Here is a 24,222-nt window from a genome sequence, read left to right as displayed (position 1 = left end):
GTGGGAAACGATTTCCAAATTTATGAATGGCCGAGCAAAAAATTAACATATCTTACGAGTGGTCCGACAGCACATTCGCACTCCACCACCGTCTACCGTCGTTCGCCAACCCACCGGGGTGACTCGTCCATCTATCGTCCTATTAGTGGAGTTAACGCGTTTGCTGACGTGAAGGATGTTGGTCCGGAATGGACGGGGCTTTCTGGAGTGGGACTGGAGGGCGGGCGGTGTATCAGCAACGGGGCACCAGGGGTGATATTGTATTGCCCGCACACACAGTACGAAATCCTTATGCCGTGCCGGGGTGGTCGCTTTGTTTACAAATCGTTCCATCTCCGAGACCTTCTCCGGGGGATGCCACCTTCTCACCCTTCGCGCATCGCAAAAACCGGCTCACGACGACGACGAAGAACGACGTCCCCAGAGAAGAAGTCCGTCAAGCGCACAAACACACGGACATCGCGACATCCGCTCAAATACCGTCGCAGAAATGGGGAAGGAATAGCAGCAACAAAAAAAAAAGTGCCATATCGTCGCACAATAATGTGGTTCCAGTTCCACTATCCTCGGTCTCGGCTGTTTTCTTCTGCTTGTTCTTCAGCCACATTTTAAGCTATTTGGTGCGCATATGCGCACAGCTGGAATGGAATGATTTCAGTGTTTTAAAGGAAAGCTTCTGTATTGTGCCGTAATCGGCTGTTAGCAAAACACACAAATTAAGCAAGAAAGTATCAAAATCTTCTAACTTTGCAAAAGCCAACACATGATTACTAATACTTAGCCAAACAAAAAAAAGGGAAGAAAAGGTGGAATTTTATTTCTTTCATATGCGCACACACAATTGAGCATCCCTGCAGCACGTTTCCGTCTCCTTTTTTCGTCTCTTTCGCACAGTACAGTGACTGACAAACGGAATGAAAACAACGGCTATGAGAAAGGTCTCATAGTTCTGAAGTTACGTGAAGTTCCAACAATTTCCTATTGTTTTTGTCAAATTTAATTTTAAAATTTCCTGCTTACGGGGTTAGTCCTGCTTACGGGGAATGGGTTTGGAAGCGGTTTTGTGCCGGTTTTGTCGCGTGAATACGGGCACTGTTACCAAATACACCACCCAAAAATTGACATTCTACTGTATTTAATGTTAGGTTTTTTCTTAACTCAAATTAAAATATTCACATTCTTGTACTCAAATCAATTCATCATAAATAATCACACCTTTATTCCCTTCCGTTATAGCTTGTGCTAAAAACATTTTTTTTTAGATCATCTGCAACATCTTTTCCGCTTAGCACTGTATGTAAGTGAGCTGCGCGCACAACTTTTCTCTCTCTCTCCGTGCGATCACTCACTCTCTCTCTCTGTGCGCTCGCCAATCGAAACACGCACACACAGGCACGACGCAAAAACACCGAACGAAGAACAGACTTTGCCGTCTTCACCTTTTGCTTCACATCTTCAAAACCTTCCAAACAGGCAAACCGGACGGTTCGCAACGATCGCGCATTCGACAGCTCAAACATCCAGTCAGCAGAAAAAGAAAACAGTTCAGTGTGGTTTCTGACCCGCCTCGAACCGGGTGCAACTGGATGGGTTTGTGACAAGAGTAAACGATAACGATAAATCATCCACAGCAAGGCTTTTTTTTAGTGGTGCTCCCAGTTGTGGAGAAGTGTGAATATAAGTTCGGTAAAAAGTGAAGTGAAAAGTTTTTAGTTTAAATTCGCGCAAGTAGGCCGTACACGAAAGGCAAAAGGTTGGTAAAGTGAAGTTGGATGGCATATGAAGCAGCTACAGCATTGAAGGTGTCTATGGTTACTGTGGGTTACCGCATGTTTTCGTGACAAGAGCAAAAGTGGTGTCGGTTGTTCCGTGTTCGGAAGTTCTGGGGATGTTGAGCCGGTTACGCCGGTAAAGGAGGAACCTTTAGTTTTCTTGAGGGTGGTGGCCCTTTAAAGTGCATATCAAAATTTTGTGCAACGTGTGATGGACTCGGTGTACGTGCATGTGTGTGTGTGTGACTGTGTATATGCGCAAGTGTGATTTATGCGCGTTTGCAACAAAGTGATAGGAGGGTTTTCGGTGATAATTTGGTGTTGCTGCGTTCTCTAGATTCTAAGGCCCGGACCGCAAAACACAAGAACTCTTTCCACCTCGATCGCAGCAATATCTCTGGCGCGCACACATCCGCACGCCATATAAAAAAAACACACACAGCTCCCCGAGGTGATGGAGCCACGTTTGTTGACGTTTCCACATCACACCGGCAGAGCGCATAATGTGCAGGAAGAAGTGCGTACGCGCGGGGTTTGGTGGTGTGGTGTGGTGTTGATTGCGATAGACCGGTGGGTTTTTAAACTTTGACAGTTCAGTCCGTCTCGCTCGGCGGTTCTAGCACGCGCACAATCAGCACACATTTTTGCGTATCGCGCCGGCTACACACTACAGCGTTTTATGTGCTTTGGTTCGCTGTGATCGCTGTGTACGTGTGTTAGGTTTGGACCTCTGACGCTATGCTAAACCGGGCGACATCGGCTCGCGCGCGCACATTCAAAGTGATGTGGCCTCGACATCCGCTAGTGTGGTGGTGTGTGTTAGTGTGTGTATTTTGCACTGTCGCTGCTGCCGTAGACACGCGAGAGGGACGTGTGCTGTGCGACGTGCGTGTGGAAGAGGACGAGAAAAATATTCGGTCTCACCGAAAAGAAAAAGCGAAGGAACTGAACACGAATATGCACGACAATTTGCAACAACAACAAAAAAATCCGCAAAGAAAAACAATTCGCCACGCACACACACACGCGCGCGCTCGCTCGCTAACCAGGCCGGGAACTTAGAAGAAGTGCGATGTTTTTGATCGTTGCCTTCTTCTCGCGGTGGTTTAATATTTATCGAGTGTGTCGACCTTTTCCGTGTATATACTGGTACGGTGGTCGCGTTTATATATGTGGGTCCGAGAGTGGCGAGCCGTGCATTAATATACATTGTATTTTACAAACGCAACCACACATGACACACACGGTCTCCCCGTCGCACGGATCGCTCGATTACGCTGCGCGATACCGATAATGGTGTGTGCGCGTCCCGGCTTTCATCATACCCCCACCCTCCTCCTCATCATCCGAAGATCGTCCACACTCGGTGTGTGCTATACCGTGAAGAGAAGAGTCTCGTCACCGATAGTTATTGAAATCGACAGTCACGTAACGGGACTTTTTTGGGGATAGTATTATTATTGCGACACATTCCTCGTATCATATCAAGCAACAACACATACATGCACACACGTCCGGGACTAGAACAGCCATCAAGAATTTCTATAGTGTCGCCCGTCAGAGTTTTGAGAGGCGATAGTGTGTTCCTTCCATATCTCTCTCCCTCTCACTCTTTTGCACACAAATGGAACTAATGGTTTTTGTTTCTTTTTTTTCCTCCTGCAGGAATTTTGGACTTTGGAACGTGTTTGGACAGTGGTGAAACATCGAAAAGGCAAAAGGATATTGTTTCAAATCGCCACACTCCGTTAGACCGTTAACATCCTTCACACCCGTTTCCAACTCGGATTATTCAAAGTGCACCGCGCCAAGCAAACAGAAAGCATCTTTTGTAAAAGGACAATAGTGTCTCGTTGACTCTGCCGGTTACCTACAATTACTGCGAAAATATTGTTCGCCTGCATGATCGGACATGCTTCTTGAGAAATAATCGTACCGCAGCCAGGAGAGACACAGCGAGTAGAACGGTTTTTATTAGTTTCGTGTGAAGTTTTCGTTGAACGTCACCGCCGGCCACCTCTGGCACACGAGTACGCTTCACCCTGTCCTTTTCTTTTCCCCCCCTGCTCCTTCCCTTTTCCTATTATTTCACAACAAAACGGTCGTACTTCCTCCACGCGGGTACAAAAATTTAGCGCACCCAGTGTGTTACCGTGAGTTTCGAACGTCGTCGTGAATGTCCGCACAGTAGCGGAAGAATCGGAAAAAGTGCAAAAAGAAGCCACGGAACGGAAGAGACAAACACACACAGCCACGCAGAAGACGCCGGGCGTGCGAAACGCGCGACGTGTGTGGGTTTGTTAGAACAAAAGCAAGTCGCAATTTTTGTCGTTGTGTTTCCGCAACAGTGTTTCGGGGTTTTTGTGAAGTAAGAGGACAACAGCAAGAGACAAGACAATCGCGCAAACCGTTTTTAGGTTCAGAGCACCGCACACCCGGTTTTACACCGAAATCCGCGAAGTTGGTGCGTAGTTTTTTTAGACAATGGCACCGCAAGCAACAACGAGCGCAACATCGGTGGTAGCCATCGGGGCGGTCATGGTGCCGTGCATTTCGACCACCACGAACACGGCCGCCCTCGGCATCGATCATCTTTCCTGCGAGGAAATCATCTTCGATGAGGTGGACAATCGGTTCGCCGAACCGGATCGGCACATGATCGCGGACGATCGTATCATCCAGAACCTGATGCGGCTAGAACCGTTGACCATGCCAGACGGCAACTATTTCGGTACGGTGCAGCTCAATATTACGCCGAACATGCGCAAGATCGTCACCACGTGGATGCTGGAGGTAAGTTGTCGTCCCTGGCAAGGATTGAAGGGGGGTTGTGATCGCCAGTGCTGTTTCAAGTTTCCATCATCTGGTTAGCTTTTGCAAGCCAGCAAAATTGGTAAAACAAGCCGAAGAAGGAACGTGGAGTTTAAAGTTGTATTTCAACCCCTTCAACTTCCCCATCCTTCGAGTCGTGTGCTTATTGGAGCATTAGCGTTTGTTAGTGTAGTTAGGCGAGAAAAAAAATACCAGCACACAAAGCTCTCAAGAAACCTCCAAGTGCCGGTGGCTTTTTAAATAGCCATCTCCTCTTTACACATCCCCGAACCACCCCCACTTGTACAATCCCACATCGGGCTCCATCGCGAATTTTTGGGAGCATTGACTTTTGTCCGCAGTGAAGGAACGAAATCGCTCGTGCGAAAAACGCCGCACACACTTTTTTGTTTTTGGCAAACTACTAGTTCTCTCCACAAAATTCCTCTCGCGGGCTCGCGCTCGCGATCATCTCTCGCCGTGTGTGGTGTGGTTGGTGGTTGATCATCATCATCGCGATCTTGCCCCGTTTTGCCACTTGGTTGGTGTGCTCTTCTAATAACCTTGCTAATATGTTTTTTTTTCCTTCTTCTCTTTCTCGCTCTCTTTTGCCCCCTTTTTTGGGCATCTTCTTCAATCATCATCACCGATCATCATCATCATCAGGTTTGCGAAGAGCAAAAGTGCGAGGAGCAAACGTTTCCACTGGCCGTGAATTTCTTCGACCGCTTCCTGTGCACCCTGCCGACCAAGCGCCACCACCTGCAGCTGCTCGGATGTAGCACCCTGCTGCTCGCGTCAAAAATTCGCCAATGTCAGCCATTAACGGTGGACGTGCTCAGTGCCTACACCGACCATGCGGTCTCACAGGAGCAGATAAGGGTAAGTTGTGTGTGTTTTGCGCCGACTGCGGTTCACTTTACTCCCCTCACCGCCACAGCATATGTGTAACTGTGTGTTGGAAAAGAAGATGTCACACCCCCTCCCCACGAATGTTGCGCGGAACTCGCGAAAAACTAACCCCCTTTTCGATGGGTTGGGGGAGGGGAGATGAGGTTACTGCATGATACAAAGTATATAGGTCTGTGTGCGTATGGTCCACCTCACACCCCCCGCTATTTACTTGCTGAAGGTGTGACGTCCATACTCGTTCTGGTTGGTGGTGGACGTCTTGACCAAAACCTGTGCTTGTGACCGTATATATATATATGATTGTACTCTTTTTGTTGTTGGTTGAAGTAGAAAGAAGGGGGCTCGTGAGGAAACGGAGACACATTCTCTATGTACATACCTACATGTTTCGTTTTTTTTTAGGGTAGCTTGTTAGGTGCACCACATGTCCTCTTTTCCACCTTAAAACATCGCAACGCATTGGATAAGACGAGACCGCAACCGGAGGCCCTCCTTATTGACTATTCATGGTGCCTCTTAAGGTTGTGCTCTTTAAATCAAACTTCACCAACTACACAGACATACTCACCTACCCGCCGTCTTGGACCTGCCCCACCCCCAGGGGGGTTGAACAATGCGTGGTACGGAAGCAAGAACTTGCGAAAAAATTGCCAAAATAGAACCGAAATGTGTGCGCGCGTGTATGCGTGTGGTGATTTAAAGAATTCGAATTATGGAAATAGCACCAACGCGTCAGTGTATGCACTAGGAATGAAGGGTGCGAGTGTGTGTGTGTGGGGGAGTGTTCAGCGGTTTTTTTTCCCTCTTTTTGCACAAGGTTTTTGCTCTCCTATGTATTAGCTGGAAGTTACAAATTATCTCATCCACACACAACGTGTCCCACACACTCACCACTACCCCCTCTATGTGTGTTTCACACGATCGCGAAATTCGAAAATCGATCAAAAACCCCACAATCTGTTTGTTGCATATTTGTTTCGGGTTTTAGATTATTTTCTATTTCTGTTGTCTGTAGAACAAGTTGAACTTGCCACTCACCATTCTGGGCTTGTTTTTTTTGCAAAAATATAGACGGAAATGGGTTGGCTAACAGAGAAGGAGTGGTTTGTTGGGGGGAAGGGGGTGGACGAGATCATGCGAAAATAAATTGCGTGATAATTCAACCTTCTGGCATCCTTTCCTGGCCCCCGTTGGTTGCGGTGGTCTGGTTGTGGAAGGAGCGAGGGGGTGTAATACAGACCTACACACGCCAAAAAAAAAAAACAGAAACAATCCATTAAGCGAGCAAAAGATATCACGATGATGATGCTTCGAGAGAAAGAGAATTGTGTGCTTGTGAAGAAAATTGTATGGAGGAAGTGAGAAGTGGAGGGATGCAGAGAGGAAAAAAGAAGCATTATTCAGACACCCAGTTTTATCCTCCCCTAAATTGGACAGTCTGGGGTAGAAGTTGATCGCGAAAGATGTCTTAAAGGGAAGTAACAATCCCCCGTGCATATGTTACCCTAGGGGGTTTGGCGCGGCATTAAATGTCTCTCAGGCGTGTATTTGAATTTGCTGTGAATGTGTCACCGTTTTCGGGTGGGGAATGTGAAGAAATATGTGGTCAGTGAAGCACAATTACGGTTTGCAATTAGAGGTTTCCGTCATCCGTTTAAAGAGACCACCGTTTGTGTTGCTACGCACACCCCCCTGGCTTACACCTGCGAGGAGCGGGGGGTTTCATCGTAAAAATTAAAACAAAACTATTAACGAAGAAGAATAGGAAGTGATCGTCTTCGATGATCGTTCAAGAAGAACCGACGTTGGACTCCGTCGAACCGTGAACGATAAAAAAACGTGTATCCGCAAGATCATGAGGGAGGGGACACATACTCTTTGCGGGGCGGTATGTGATGCCACCACAGGGTTGTAGGTGTCCCGTAACCGTCTTGGTGAGTGGGTTATGCGGTGGATCAGCGTGCAAATAGGGAAAATCAACTACCTCATCTACCAAACCTTGCCGGCACTCGCAACCCGATTATATATTTACAGAAAGGAAAGAGAGCAGTCACACCACCGCACGCAAGATTGCGGAAATACGATGCGCAACAGGGCCCAGCGGCCACAGTCAGGTTAAGCCCTATCAACGACGGTTTTGGTTCCGGCAACAAACAACAACCGTGCTGTGGAAAGCGGACCATCACTGGAATATAATTATCGCCAAGCGCCAAATAGTGACCGGTGCTTGACCGGAATTAAATACCCACATCACCCACCCCACCCCACCTTCGACTGTGTGATTGAGCACCGGACACGAACAGACGCACACAGACATACATGACGGCGATTCTTAATTCGCACACTGGGTGGTTGGAGCTGGTGGGCATTTAAAAATCGCCTTCCGGAGTTCTACAAGAAGTTACAAGAAGAAGCACCATTTAAAAGGCAAACCCCACACGAGGTGGATCACCTAAACTTAACGCTCATGCGGAAAACCACCACCAACCCATGTGAGAGAGGGGGGTGTAGCAACGTGAAAAGGGATATGATGGAAGGTGGTGCTCGCTTGTACCTGTATATATTGGTGGATTTTGAAGATCTTTCAAACATAAATAATACTGACTGGCTGTAGAGAGAACCAGGCAGGCACAGTCTCATATACACCTCTCTTGTAGACGGGGTAGGAAAAGCGCCGAGGAAGCAGAGGAGAAACCTCACTCACATCCATTGACGCAAGCGCGCATAAAATTTTGCACACACAGGCTGTGTTCGGCATCAAATTCGCACTAGAAAAACGCCAGAAGAGAGAACAAACCACAAAAAGACCATCCGATTCCATGGGTCGCTTTCCTGTGGGAGCTGAGTGGTTCGTTGTTTTTTTTTTTTTAATTTCTCCTCGAGATTTTTAGGGGAAGCAGCGCGGCGCCACCACCCCCAAGAGAGAAGCGTTTGGTAGTAGCAGCCAGTCGAGCCGCGTGCGCCATCAGCTTTTTTTCGCTGGATGAAAAAGATGATGAAAAATGGATGCATCACTTTTTGAGTGTGTGTGTGTGTGCAGTTGTAACACAAACCACGGACGTTTCCCACGCTTCCCACGGGAAGAAACGGCCAAGAGTTTTTCCATGCATGTAGTCAAATATGGTAAAGGAGATGTCGTCCGACAGAAGAAATGTTCTTCTCTCGGCACATACCGTACACCCGTACACGCACAAGCATCGGGGTCCGTGTGCTGTGGGAAATGGGCGAACAGAAGTACAATTTGCAAATCGGACAGTGCTCTCGCCGGCGCGCAAATAAAAGCGAACGAAAGATGTGCATGACGCATCCTACCGGGGGGACGCACGGTGGTAGGCCACATTGCCACCATACCCAACAAATGGGCTTAATTAAACAAATCCTGACGTACCACACTGTAGACGCGCACCAGCAACAACAAACGTCCAAGGATCACGCATCGGTGACATTGCCATTGCCGAAAAATCCACAACACAACCTCCAGGGAGGGAGAGGAGTCGTTACATATCCGCTCTAACTCCGGATGTGGTATGTCTGTATGACGCTAATCCATCACGCCCAAACGGACGTGTGCCTTGCTCTCTTTTTTTCTGTCTGTATATTTTAGCCCGCGGTTTTCGGCTCTTGTGCCCAATTTGCGCACACGGTGGCGGCGGCGCGGCATCGTTGTGTGTTGGCCGTCCCGATTTAGTTCCCAAAAATAAGTGAATATTTTTGGGTTTTGCTTGAACCGAATGCGGCGCGGCACGGGACCGACAAACAAACCACGCGTTAGGTTTTTTCTGGAAATGGTTGAATGAACGATCCCGGGACGGTGACATATCTCCCTTACTATCGCCACCTCTAAACCCTCGGGCCCGAGATAAGGACCGCCGCCGAATGTTCCTCGGCGCGGTGTAGTATGCCGGGCCCACCGTAATACGATATCAATCAAACCCAATTAAGCGCAAAATTTTCTTCACTATGGACACATACACCGCCGCATCATCAACCCACAAAGCCTTTTTAAGTGTGTGCGAGGGAGGACACACACGGCTGCGCCAACACCCGTATGTGAGATTGTCAAAGGCGGTCGCTGGCGAAGGTGCCAACAATCGGGCGGAACATGCACCCCCGAAACGTGCCTGGATTGCAATTCTCCGTTTCCTTCGTTATTGCAATCAGAAATCATTGGCGATGATGGTGTGTTGGACGTTCTGGGTTAAAACGGAACACGAACTCCGACAAAGCTGTCGAGGGGCTATCCGCACGCGGAAAGCGAGAAGATCGCACCAGGAGAAAAGGAGCACATTTAGGCCGTATCTTCATATTTTAGACGAGAGAAAGATTCTTCTCGCCCTCCGCACGCTCCAAAAGCCTCTTGGAAGGTCTTCTCTAGGGACGACGAATACGACGCCTTCTTCGCGTGTGGAACAAAGCGACAGGAGAAGGCAGAAGCGCCAACCATAACTTTTTATTTTTGTTTTACTGGCGTGTTTACTGAACCGAACCTCCTCTATGGATTCGGACGATATGCTGCAAAAATTGGAAGAGCCGGTCGAGAGAGCGAGGATCGCTTGGTGTGTGCGGTGGAGACTGGCTGGAGATATATGTTTGTGAAAAAATGATTTACATTTATTATGTGGCGTGTAAGTTGGTTAGCCCTTTCCTTCGTTTCCTTTTCGCTAAATCGGACGGGTTGTATTTCGAAAGGGACACACAACAGTGAAGAATATGAAGCGTATGCTCGTCTCGGTTTTAGTTCACTCTCTTTCACTGATCCACCGTCCACCGTACTGGAAGACGGGTCGATATTATGGTACCCACCGCACTCTGCAAAGAAGAACCGCCGGGGAGAGGACCGGTCGAGGCATCATAACGAGGGCACTATGTGTGTGCCGACCCCCAAACAACATCATGTTATCGTTATAACATTCGTGTGCGTGCGTTTGTTTGCGCGCCAATAAGCCTCCGCTCACAGACGGCGGTGCGGGATCGGTGCCTTTTTTCTCAATGAAATATTCCAGAGGGCCCCCAAAAACTCTTCACCGGGATCCCTCCCTCCCCTCCAAGAGTAAAGAGAGAAGGAAGCGTAAAATCTGGCGCGCTTCAACAGGCAGTTGAGCGTGTGCGCGCGCGCGCGGGATATTTTGCGCTTGGGTTTTCTGCACAGCTATGTCATGGGTGGTTCAGAAGGTTTTGATGGACGAAGGTGGATGTTGAAGAGGGTAAGGAAGAAGCTTCATTGATCTTTTCATATCCCGTCCCATAAGAGCCTCGATCAAATAGTTGGCTCTATCTACTGACTGAGGGAGAAGGAGAGAGAGTTACAGGCGAGAAACAGCTGAAGGGGACATGAGTTCTGTGTTGTCCAGTTTTGTCTATCGTTTTAGGTGCCCAGAACAACCACCGAAAGAGAACTAGAAGAAGCATGATGCTCGAACGTATAAAGTGGCTTTTGCAACGCTTGGAAACAAGGGTGAAGGGGGTAAACCTTTTAGAAGGCAGGCGAAGCCCCAGAAACTGCCAAAAAACCTGATTCGGAACTGATCTACTCTCGAGTGTGCGCAGAAAGATACGACTTCAGAACACACCGCGCAACAGCTAGATGGCTATGCTCTAATCTTTATCTCGAATCTCGCTACAACCTCCACCGGGAGAGGTCGTTCATATCGCGCGCGAACAGGATAACGAAAGATCACACAACACTCCTAGGTGTGTTGCGGAACGCTAAATCCGTCCTTTAAGGCGGCCTCCCAGAGCCTATGTTCAGCGAATGAGATCGGCGGGGACGACGACAATTTCAGCGTCAGTCTGCGTGTTTCCTGTTGTATCTTCGAAGGAGGTCTTTTCGGCACCCGGGGGTAATATGATGAAAAGGAAGTCAAAAGAATCTCTATCGCCAAAAACATAAGATGTACGTACGGCAGAGGTATGGAGATCGTTGCTGCGATTCCCTGAGATGAGGCAGAAATGTTATGTGTGCGCAGAGGCAGGTCGTCGTGGCCATTCTGTCACAAAAACAACACAAATAAAACCAATGCACATACAACGCTGTGCTAGTGTACGTGAGCAAGATCACCGGAATATCCAATTGGCCGGTGGTCGGGAGGGACCCGGTGGTTCGCGCGCATTTCTTCTGCGGTTTTGTGTATCGGTTAGGACCACCGGCGCATAATTTGTGCACTCTTTTGCTTGCCTCCCCTCCCACGCTCTGCGCCTTCCGCGCGTTCTTCTGGCTCCTCACGTTTATGCTTCATGTTTCGAGACAACTTCCCCACGGCCACTCCCCAGTATTTGACGCTCTCGCAGGCTCTGTCCCCAACTCGTCGCGGATCGTATGGTGTTGTTACTGTGCGCTTTCTCAGATGGATTTTTCGCTCGGAAGGAGAAGACTCCGAGGACAACCATCACCGAGCAACCACCGACGACGGCCGTTGACAAGCATATGTGTGTGTGTATGTATGTGGTTAAGGAAATGGAGGAATCTCGATCATAAAACTCGATCTTCCACCGTCACCATCAACTCCCTAGCATGCTGGGGGATGCACGGTGTGGTGCCAGACCGGGGGAGGAGACGACACCCGGGGGCAAGTGCAGTTCTTTTCGCACTGTCGAATTCCAATGTCGCTAAAACACCAGTGCTCCATAGAAGGAAGAGCTGCAGCAGCAACGACACAGTGTGGTGGGCCCCCAAAGAGTGTACGGTACTTGATGCCCCGGCTCTCAGGTTCGTGCAGTTCCGAGAGGAGTATTTAAAACCACGGCCAAAAAGCGCGCAAAAATACGCATCACTTCACCCGCGTTTACCTCCAGATGCCGCTCGCATCGAGTATGGAGTGATATAGACTCTGGTAGAGCCAGACGACACGCACGCACTCTTCAGGAAAAAAAATCCTCCAAAATGCGGTCCTCCGCGGACAACAGAAAGGGAGAGCGAGCCAGTAAGAATGCCAATTGTGCGCCTTGGGTCCTAACCGGCGGGAGGACCCTTTTTGGTGGCATCCCCCGAACGTTAGAGAAGCAAAGAGAATGAGATAACTGCCTAAACCCCCCCCGTGTCTATACCCGTTGTGACGACCCACCGACTTCCCGCGAGTTTACCACCGGTCTGGTTCAGGCAGTGGAGGACATATGCGAAAGTGCGCGTGTACTCTGCAAAATGGAGAAGACCACAACAGCAACAACAACAAAAAACAGGGAAGCTTACTTTGCGCGGGCATGCTGGCATGTATGTCGGGGCGCGCACCAGAGTCTTGTGGTTCGGGCGAGAGATATTGGCGCATAACGTTTACGCGGGTAGCTGGTGGAGTCTCGGGTATCAGCGATACCGAGCCACGAGAAATTCCTTTCGTCTGTTTCCCAGAAACACACAGAACGATATGTGGAGAGGACCGTGTACAGGGAAAAAAAACACGCGAGCACACAGCCCACCACCGTGAAGAAATCCAGAATGAATTGCTGTATCCTCAAGAAGGAGGACGAACTTGGAGGAGTAGAAGAAACCGAGAGGAGTGAGATGAATCTGTCGGCGCAGTACGTGATCGTGCCCGGTGAGGCTGAGCCCCCTGAAAGTAGCGATGGGGAATCTAACTCATTTGGAGGATTTAAATCTGAGTCAATGAGTTAGAATAAAGAGATTCAACTCTTTAATTCACTCATAAAGACTTAAAGCATTTCGTGTAAACGAGCGAATGGGGGTGGGGTTTCCAATAATGTAAATTGGACACAGGGAAGAATCAAATCCCAAAGTAACTCACTCTCCTGCTCAGTAACTCATATAGCTCATGGTAGAATTAAATCATGCGTGCGCTAGTCGCAGTGTTAAAACCTCAGTTAACTCACTTGCGATTTGAATAATGATTTAATTAGATAGATTTAAATTACGAATTCGACGGTCGCCTTGAAGAATTAAATCCTCGCTGCACTCACTAATGAGTTGAATCACCGTGAAGAGTTAAATCAAAGTTGTTTTGAACGATCTAATTCGCTGTGAATGAGTTAAAGCGCAAAAGAATCATAAAAAAGACTCTTCTTGGAGATTTGAATCAACTCACTCTCTGCTTCGATTATAATCATACATTCATTCTGAATCACTGTGCACTTGATTGGATCGCTTCGAAAGGGAGCCCCGTGAACAGCAAACGCTACCATCCGCCAATCCTCCTGCCAAAGCCTGCCCGGCGCAAGCCCTCTTCTCGGTCCCAGCCACGGACCGTTGTTCGAAATATTCAACCTTGTCCCTCAAACTACTCGTCCGATGGTTGGTTCGCCTGGGTCTCGCAGTCGCCCGATCCCTTGCAGCCAAAGATCCTGAAAAATGAGTTTACAACATTTTCACACGTTATTCAATCGGGTTGGTGTGTGCTTCTTGTGCGTGTTTCCTTTTTTTCGCGGTTGTTGTTTTTGTGTGTGCGTCTTTCTGTTGTTGTTGTGTTCTTCTGTCTCCGTTTCGCCTTGCGCGATCTATTCTTCTTTTATTAGTATTTTTATTTGCTTCTGCCTTTGTCCTTCACCCACCTATCGAGCCTCTTGGAGTCGTCGCTGGTCCGCCTTTGGTCGTGTCTTCGCTATTCTCTCTACACCACGCTCCCGCCGTCCACGTGAAGTTATGTCCGTTTAGCTGAGTTTTTGGCCTTTAAAAAAGTCCCCCTCCCCCCTCCTCGCCCTCGCCTCTCAAACACATTCCCCAAGATATGTGTTTTCTTCATGGTGGTGGGGCTTTTTTTTACGGTTTTCGCATACTTTAACGGGCTTCCTTCGGTTTGGCGGGCGGCGGCGTGCCTTTTTAAGCGCACGCCCGTGTCCCGCCTCATCCTCTGCTTTGCCTCCACTTGGTTGGGCGCACATCATCGATTTTTCGGAGGCCTTTTTTTTGTATCCTTTTCTCCCCTCCTTCTGGGTGTACATTTGCGTTCCTTGTTGTGTTTGGCCTCTTGCGTTCCTAGTTCTTCTTTCGCGTTGGCTTAAGCTGCTTCTCCTGCTGGGTTCCTTTTTTTGCTGCTGCTGCTGCTGGCTAGCCTTTCTGCATGCTCGTTATCTCTGCACTTTGCCGCGCGCTGATCGTCGTCGTCGTTCGGTATTTGGCTGGTTTGTGTGTGGTTTGGTATGCCGAAGAAGGCGAAATCCTCGCTTCCCACCCCAGAGCGATCTCGCTTTCCAGTTAGAAGTTGTGCTCTTTAAATGGGTGGGGGGGGGGGGGGGTGTACCTTTCGGGGTACCTTTGCCTTTATCGCTGACTAGCCCTTCGGTCATGTGTGTTTGCCGTTTGTTCGTACATGCGCCTGTATTTGTGCGGATAGGATTTTATGCCCTTGTTCTCATCGCCTTGTTCGCTTCACCCCGCTTCACTCCGCCGCTGCTGCGTCCCTTTTACCCACCGACACCGGTCGGTTCGCAGGATCTGCCCGGGCACACTACCTCCTGGGAACAGATTCATTCGTACCACTGCGGGACGCGCGAAACTGCAAAGCAGAGGAGATCGCACGAAGATGCGAAACGCACAGGCTCGGGAAGAAAGCCTGTGTGGAATGTTGAATGAAAAGAAAGAGAGGAGGACCAATGCAAACGAAACGATTCAACAGGTCGGGGCGAGAAAAACCTGCTATAGAATGATAGCGTGGTGTGGGCTCTCGAGGTGGGGAGGGGACAGGTAGAGCACGAAAGGATGTGAAGAGGGGGACAACACCCCCCCGCTGGAAGAATCCCGGCGGCTTTTATAGTTTATATGGGAATCCACGGTTTTGTGGTCGCGTCCATTGAATAAAAACACACAGAACCGAGGGAGGAGAGAGAGACAGAGAGAGAGAGAGGGCCCGCGAGGGCATTATTTAATTTTTAAGGGTCCATTTCTTTTTTCGCCCACGGATTTTTTTTCTTCCCTTTCGGAACACCCCCGAAACGTGTGTCCCCTTCCCTCCTCCCCCGCCCCCCACCCTCTCACGGGGTTAAAGGGAGATGGAGCCTTTTTTAAAACGATTTCCACGAAGTCTACGATTCTGCAGGGAAAATCAATGGCCCGGTGGCAGGAACTCCTTATTTTTTTTGGGTGGATGCGGATGGCGAGTTCTTCTCGCGATCGCCTTCATTTTTTTTTCTGCGGGGGTTCGGGACGCCAAAGAATTTTTCTTCTATCTCTTAGGCGCAGCGCGCAAGGCTCTGCTGGTGTGGTGTTCGATCGATCTTTCGCGTTGCGTTTGCTTTATTTTTGGCGCTCCCGCTATAAGAGCCTGTTCTTCGCCTCTAACAAGCTTTCTGGTTCTTCTCGACCAGAAGGACAACCTGTGAAGAGCGGGGAGATCCAATCGGCTCGGACGTGGCCGGACTCGTCCCTTCTTTCGCATGGCCCAACCATATATCCACCCTCCGCCGAGAATGGAATGCTGTTCTCACTTTTTTTGGCGGTTTTTTTTTTGTTGTTGTTGTTATTTCTCATTCCTCTGTTCTCTGTGTGAACGACGACGACGACGACGGGGTTGGGAAGCGAGAACGGTCCTTGTGTTGTGTGCGCGCCCGTTAGACTTGTGTTGCTGTGTGAGCGATGTTATCGTGCCTTTCCTCCACCACACCAACGGAAGAGCGCGTTATGGCGGTAAGATTTTGTTCTTTTTTTGGTGGTGGGGGGGGGGGCATATCATGTGTTAGTCGTGTCCTGCTGCTGTTGCTGATGGTCACCTTCTGCAATTCTCATCCCCGGAGATGGGGGGAAGAAGGAAGAGGGAGGGAAAAGGACCCCAAAAAGAGAAGGTAGTTGATCAAAAGCCGTTTTATATATGGCCCCGAAAGGAATCGTCTTCTAGTGCCCGCATCCACACACATGCGCAGCTCTTCCTTTTTTGGGGGGCTGCTGGAACGCTGGAACGAAAGGAAGGGCGGACCAACCGGGGGCAGTGTAGTGATCTTGGTCGGGTTTTGGCAAACGGCGGCCAAACCCCCACTACTCTCGAGGAAAGGGTGTCTCCTGCTTTTAGCTGCCGGTTTGTTGGTGATTGGCTTTTTTCGGGGCCCTCTTCGTGGTGTGCGCCCCCGTTATCTTCCAGATCATCAATCAAATCGAAGCAGCGAACGAACGATTTTGTTTAGTGTGTGTCTTCTTTTTTTTTTTTAATTCCAAGTTAGCAAAGATCTTTCCATCTCTTGCTGCACCTACTTCACACCAAAGATGCGGCGCGTAGTCCTTTTTTTTGTTGGTGGTGGCTGGACTCGCTCGGCAACGTTATGCACCCTTATGCTTCCTAGTTACCAAGCGGCGGCGCCCCCCAAGGCGGACGTGGCAAACGAGTGTTGGGTTCAGAATCGAATTTTAACCGTATCGAAAATCCCGCACCTCGCCTTTTGGCTTCTCCTTGAAGGCAGTGCTTTGTGAAAAAAAACATAAGGTGCTACCTTGTATTTTTTTTTTATTGCTTGTTGTCTCGAATCACACCAGGACCATTTTTGTTCTTATTCTCATTCCTCGAGCTTAGAATGGCATGGTTGCGTCGCGGTGTGTGTGTGTGTGTCTTCGGCAACAAAGCGCACCCCCTGTTCGGCATTCCCTTTTTAAGCGCCTTCCCTGAAGGATATACACCAACAAAACACAGTAATAATGATGATAAAAATGCGAAGAGGTTCCAGCACACACACACACACAATCTTTGAAAGAATCACGCACGAAGACGCCGCCTTCCGTTTGTGACCGCGGGACAAATATCAGCGATCGAATGAATATAAGCGGGCGGACCGGTACATTGGTAGGGGGGGTGGAAAGGCTCTCTGTAGGCTTTATTTTTTGCTGCCCCCCACCCCCACCCCCAATATGTGTTTGTGTACGTCCGGCACAGCAAAAGGGGGCTAAAATAGCAACCCCCTGTTCCTTCCCCCGTTAACAGTGGATCGCGGATCAGCGCTCTATAAGGGTTTGCTTTATTATCTTAAAGTATGCTTTTTGCTGCCCCCGGGGTCCGTTCGCACGATCATATTTTTTTTTTTCTACCTTCGCTTTGATCTCTCGATGATGATTTGGTTAAATTTGGTTTTTTTTTTTTGCGTAAAAGGATCTTCACCGAAGGCGCGCTCCTTGCTTTTTGCCGTGCTCCACGGGTGGGATACAACGCACAGGTATAATTCGGCCATCCCATCCTTCTGCTTTATATGAACAGGGGGCCCCCCCCAGTAGTAATCGCCAGGAAACGCACGACGGCGCGCGATGTCGTTGTTTTGGAGCGCGGAGATTTGATTGCGAATGATTCGAGCGGAGCTCTGGGGGGGAGGGAATGGCCAAAAATATGACGCGCCGGGGTGTGGACGATTATGAGATTTTCTTTTTATGATTCTGATCTTTACTTTTTTGTATTTTTAGTGCGGGCTCTCTCTCTCTCTCTGCTGTTTGTTGTGTGTTACTTTGCCGCCTGGAACACACTCCTTCCTTCCGCGGTGTTTGTGTGTGTTTTGTGCACGGTCCAACAAGCGGAGTTCTTCCACCTTGGAAAGAAGCCTCACGATGAGACGATCCTTTATTTTGCGGGAAGCTTGGCGAGGGGAGGAAAAGCACGATCAAAAGGAGGAAGAGATGCGTATCGCCATAAATGCGCAAATGAGGCTTACCAAACGGTTCCAGCATTCCATTCATCAAACAATCACATCACACGAACGAGGGAGAGAAGAAAATGTTCCGATGGGAAGAACACAACATATACACTCTTGCGCGTCCTGTGTGTGTGTCTGGTCCCACCGGAAGATGCAACCGTATGTGTTTGTCACCCTGTAAAAGATGAAGCGAGATTGACCAAACCTCTCGGTTGGTGGATGCCAAACCGTACGATTACCCCACAACCCAAATTATTGCGGGCACTGCCATATCCTCGGAGCTGCTCGCGGTGATTAAGCTGTGGCGTACAATTTGCCCGTGACCAGATGAGGGGGGAAAAAGGACAAGACTACTAAGAAGAGGAACAATTTGATCGGCGACCACCAGGAAGATAGAGAGATTCGGTGTCCCCGTCCCGGGTCATGCAGATATTCATCAATCAAAATCTCACTGCGTTGGTTTGTGCCCGATGCACGTTGCATTCTTACTCGACAGCCGTACAGTAGTCCGTGTTTTCGTCCGGGTGTGTATGACGGTAGATGCAATAGCGCCGAGTTCACACACCGCAAGCTGCGATTTATTATACCGTCCCATATAATCCTGCGGTCACTCGGAAGACAAGGGGGAAAACTTGCATCGAACAAAGCGCTCAAAGGAAGAGGATTGGTGGATGGTTGACCCCCATCCAACGATGGGTTGTTAAAACATTTGCATAACCCCTCTCGCTTACCAAGGACAAAGCAGGACGGAATGGGAAGACGTTATATTTTCAAGAGGGGGCTTAAAGAAAAACAACCTATAAAATGGTAGTTGCATGCATCACTAGACGACCCAGGTTCGACGCTGTATGGACATTAAAATTGTATGCATCTTTCGGACACGACCGATCCCCTAAAAGTGGAAGATGTCCCAGCACTCGTGTAGCGTGTGTACAATTTAACGGTTTTTCCGTTTTATTCCTCGAAGACGTTAAAGAAGACGACCCATGGTCGGGTGCAATTAATTACAGCAACCGACACGACGCAGCTACAGGCGTTAAAATGTACCTTATGCTATCCCATCCGTGGGGTTATATCCTTCAAAATATACAAGGTTAGCGCCACCGGGGTGCACATGTGTCCATCGTTTCACGATCGGCTGTGCACGAAATTTATGCAAAGTGTGTCCAACCGCCGAGTACCTCACAGAAGGCTTTCAAGGCACGTGCCCTTTGGTGGAGAAATTCTTGAGGATCCTTTTTTTGTTGGGGAGTTGTTGGCACACGCGGCAGTGTGTTGCTTAATAATGCCACGTTCCGGAATAAATTTAAGAAATTCTCCTTATTTATTTTTAGTTATGAAGGGGTCGAAAGTAAAGTAAATTAGTATATTCTGCCATATGTCTTCACCCGTGCCCCATTCGCTCGTCATCGGCTTATCTTTAATCTGCGTGGCTCATTTTCCTTGTTTGTTGCTGACTTACCATTTTCGTGCTTCTCTCGATTAGCGATTCTTTTTTTTTCGTTCAGGACCTTTCAGATTAACGTGAATATTCCAGAAACTTCAGAGGCGCATCATTAGAGAAGAGCCATTCATATGAATCTTTAGTAAGGAGTCATTCAAATCAAGAATCGATTCTAATTCAAACAAGAACAACTAACTGTCATCATCATTCCCAACTGTCAACTGATCTTTCGCTTGTTTATTATCCTTTCCAGAACTGGGAGCTGCTGTTGATCACCAAGCTCACATGGAATATCAATGCGGTGACAGCATACGACTACGTGGACCACATTCTGGAACGCTCCAAATGGGGCTCGGACGATGCCCGGCTGCGCGAACATGCGCACACACTTATACATGTCTGCAACACAGGTAAGCCCCCCTTTTCCTAACACGAAAAGGTCCTTCTCGTCCGGACACAAACGGTCACCGATGGCTGCTGTGCCGTGTGCGCACAATTAAGCAATTTTGACAACGCGCGCGCCCGGTGTGTGTGTGTGTGGTGTTTTGTGTTCGTTAATTGTCAAACCATTCCTTTAGCTGGCGAATGTCTTCGGGTGGCGGGTAAGATGGTCGCCTTGTGTCGTCCCTCTCCCGGGGCTGTGTGCCGTTTGGCCTTTTTGTCCCCTCCATTCCTGTTATTAATGGTCGCTATAAAACTTGCCCTTCCGCTTTTTTTCCCTCAGAAACCCAGGGAGAATCGAGTGTGGTGTGGAATGTTGTTCCCCCGGGATCCCGGGGGCATTAGACCGACTTGGGTTTTGGGATTGATTTGTCAAATCGATGCGCACAGCGCCCCGTGCAAAGGAAACGAAGATCCCTCGCCGCGCTCGAACGAAACTGCGCCTTGCATCCGTTCAGAATGCGTTCTCATATGCGAAATCTCGATTTGAAGGTCTCTAATTCGAGGTCATTTTCATAAAATTCTTTTACTATAACCATTTATGACTCTCTCTCTCTCTGTCTCTTTCCTTCTCGACCGTTGTTCGCACAATCAGCCGAAAACGATCGTTGTGAAGATTTAGCGCGACCAGTAGAACCGCACAAATAACACCCCAAAACGCGGGGACTTCTCGGGAAGAGGTGGAACTTCTTTTGAGGTGATTGGATTTTTGGTTTTATTGCATTTCGACCGCGAGAGCGCGCGCGATCTCAAACAATCCTCCCCCCTCTGCGTGCCCGGGTTTTTTGTTTCCACATTTCCTCCCGTTTGGCGAACCCTGGTCTTTCGGCGAGGACAATTATTCTTCGATTTCAATGCCAATCGGTGGCATTGCCTTCCCTGCTGGGTAACATCTCAAGACGGGCCGCCCGGGAATAGAGATGGAGAGAGGGAGAGTTGGTTTCCCCCTGAGGGTAGGGCGAATGTATATTCTTCTGATCGAATCTTGCCTCACGACGACGGCGCGACGACGCTGTGGAATCTCTCTCCTTCCCTGTGTGTGTTTTATATATCTGCGTTTTTTTTTTATGTTGAGTCGGTTTCGGTTTGTTGTTCCCTTTTATTTCTCCGGTCCCCGAAAATGAATGTACCATTCATTTTCGGGGATATTTAAATTCAAGGTTATCCCGCGAGACGAGCGCGAGAGCAACGCGCGCCGCTAGCTCGCGAGCGGAGGGGGGACAGAGCGGTTGTGAAGCCACTGGCTCTTCACGTGCGCGGTGAAGTCGCGACGAAGACGACCGACGCAGCGACGACTTACTGCTATCGCCGTGAGAAAAAGGGCCCAGAACTCTCGTGCACAACCGCGTGTGTTTCCTCCACACTACATTCGCGCTTTCGCTCTCGCGAAAAAGTAAAGCGGAAACGAACCAGATTCCTGTGCGCGACCGCGTGTGTTTTACCCCGATCGGGGAGGTCGTGTCCCTTCACGGTTACAGCATGTATGTATGCTTCCCCTCCCCGGGGGTGAGCCTGGTGCTCCTCTTCCCTTTGGCCGTTCAAACTGCAAACCTGTGGAAAAAAGATGGTAATGGTGTGTTACCGTTCGCGAATTGAACTCAGCAGAAAAAAAAAGGGAGTTCGATGACAACAAGGCGAAATCAAGCTCAACCCAAAACCGGAATCTCTCGTTGTTAGTGGTGATGTGCCGTACAGCAGTTTGGGGAAGCTCCCTTCCCGGGTGGGGTGGCGCAAACTCTGGGTAGAATCGGGAGAATAGCTGGGCAGCGCTTGCTAAAAGTTAAATGGCTTGCCATTGTGTGTTTGGTTTGTGCGAGAAGGAACAAAAATCCTTGACGAGGGGTTTACAGGACCTCGTCCAAAGGAGAGCCGGTTGCAGAAAAAAACTACAGCGCAACTATCCGGAAATTCTTTCGTTTCGGATGAAAGGTTTTGGAAGAAAGACGCGCGCGAATAGCAAAGGGAGCGCTCCTTCAACCGTCGCGCAGGAGATCCAGCAATTGCCCAAAAAAAACGAGTATAACAAGTTACAATTTCCTTCTTCCGTCAGGATATAGAATAAAATGGAAATAACAGCGCGCGCGCGCCATCTGCTATCGCGCTATTGTATTTCTCTGTACAATTTACGCCTCGTCTTCGTCCTTTCGGGGGCTGCCCGTTCTTGTTTGTTGCTCCCTTTGGGTTAATATCCTTGCCTTCCTTACGGCAATTCCGCTACATACGGCGGTGATAGTCGGGTGAAGAACCTTGAAAGGTGTTGCGCTGTAGCCATTGCAGCGCACTACCCTCACCGGTTTCGATATCAAACAGCTGCCATCCGCCGTTTTTAATGTTCCCGGACACACCACCACCATGCAACGAAGGATGACGGCCGTTTGCTCGCACCTACTTTATTTTATCCCGTCCAGTGCATCGGAATCTCTCTCCGCGGGCTCCTGGAAAAACGTACACAATACCCCGTGCGCGGACCACGGTGAAGGAATGTATGCTTGGACACCCCGGTAAAACATGCAGGTTGTATCCGGGACCTGACCGAAAAGAACAACCTGCGCGCCCTGTTGCACACAACTGCCTCGGCTGGCTGTTAATCAGGATAATTGTGCGTGAGTGCTTTTGACCTTTCAACCCCCCGGCCCCCGGGGGTGTGTGCTTTGCAAGTGTGCAGGTGTTGCGCGCGCGCACACACACCGGACGTGTCCTTAATTGACTGGGTCTTTGCATATCGCGACACCTCGATCAGTAGCTCAGCCCGAAAAAGGGCGAAACTGGCAGGTTGAAGGGAGAAATTTATGTTAATTTCCGGTCTTCTAATGACTCGGGCAACATGTGTGTTTTTGAGTCACCTATCAAAACTGTCAACGGTCAATGGAACTGTGTCCGGGAGAAAGGGGACCCTGTGGGACCCTGGGGGACCCAGGCGCGAACGTGTGGTAGAGGGATCCTACCAAGTTTTCCAATGTGTGTAAAGTAACTGGACAAACGGAAGTGTAATGACTGAAAGGAGGGGAGGGGGCGGGGGGGGGGGGGGACTGTTCACTGGTTCAGAGGGACTCCTTCATTGGAGTTTTTCTTTTGTTTATTTTTAACTCATACGGTGTATATCAAGTTCGGTTTGTCGCTTTGTTTTAGTGTCCCATTCCTTACCGCTTTTGAAAGTCAGACAACACACACACTCACACACGCAGAGAGTTCCTCATCCCACCATGGCCAACCACCATAAACGGAGGTGTACTCGCTTTGCCAAACCTGCAGGTCTGGAACTTGCCCACCGAGGGTCATTTTCCACGTTAGGAAGTGCCAGTTTTTCCCTGTTATTTTAAATGTCCGCAACCGGGAAGGGGGGGGGGGGGGGGGGGGAGGTTTTTGTTTTGTCTTCTTCTCGTGCTCCTGGGGTGTGTATCTCGCCTCGGACCAATTAATAATCGACGTTGACGATGGTGTGTCCTCTATGTCTCGGACGTTGCGATGGTGGGAACAACCGTGGTCGTCCTGTTTGCTTTCCCGCGGACCCCATTCCCAAGGTGAATCCAACATTTTATGATAAACCTGACCCCGAGGCGCGACTGCTTTAACGGAAAAGGATATCGCATGGTGTTTTACACTGGTGGTCCTCGTTTTGTCACCTGTGGCCGGAGTGTGCGTAGCCCCATTTTTAGCTTGGTGAAGCTCTTCCGGGGTCGTCCAACTGATGCGTTGGGCAACATTGTTACGATAGCAGGGATGGGGTGGAACGAACTGCCTCCTCAGGAGTCAATGTTCGACGAATCGTCTCCAACATTCTGAAAAACTCCTCCCGAGGAAGAGAAGTCGCGGAGGGGAGATCTTATCGGTTTGGAGGAAGTTAAACATATCTCCTCAGGAAGAGAAGCTATAACGTGTTCCCCCTTACACAATGTCTTGATGTGTGTTTACGCTTTGTGTTTGCAGTTGGCAACCGCTATCAGACCGAGCTGAGCAGAGCAACGGATTACTGGAAAACCCCCCGAAGACCGCCGCCAGCTTGTATTTCAATATCTGCCATCTGCCACGAAAGTGTGCGATAATTCTTTCGAGAAGAAGGTGTATCGAGCGGAGTCGACATTTGTGTGAGACTCTCCACTTCAGCTGGGCCCCGGTTGTCATTCTATCTCGGTGATCAACATTCATCAACCCCCAAAACGACGACATGTTTAGTATGCATTCCGCAAATATTGCAAGTGAGCCGACAGTAGGCGCGGGGGGAGTCGGCGGTGTGCTGTGTCTGTGAACTTCCCGTCCCCTCGACCCGTTTGATTGCCCTTAGTTGGTGGACAACTGTGA

At 49.3% G+C, this 24,222-nt stretch overlaps 1 protein-coding gene across 1 annotated transcript in view; it reads left to right on the top strand.

Annotated features, from left to right (window-relative positions):
* Positions 1-4,256: 4,256 nt before the first annotated feature.
* LOC128707121 (G1/S-specific cyclin-D2) overlaps positions 4,257-24,222 on the top strand; it is a 33,568-nt gene continuing 13,602 nt past the window's right edge. The window contains exons 1-3 of the mRNA XM_053802067.1: positions 4,257-4,565; positions 5,250-5,465; positions 19,736-19,892. Of these exons, the coding sequence (XP_053658042.1) occupies positions 4,257-4,565; positions 5,250-5,465; positions 19,736-19,892 (682 nt within the window). The remainder of the gene's footprint in view (positions 4,566-5,249; positions 5,466-19,735; positions 19,893-24,222) is intronic.

The sequence above is a fragment of the Anopheles marshallii genome, chromosome 2 (genome assembly GCF_943734725.1).
Source record: "Anopheles marshallii chromosome 2, idAnoMarsDA_429_01, whole genome shotgun sequence".
Lineage (NCBI taxonomy): Eukaryota > Metazoa > Arthropoda > Insecta > Diptera > Culicidae > Anopheles > Anopheles marshallii.
This window is presented reverse-complemented; position numbering and strand designations above follow the sequence as displayed.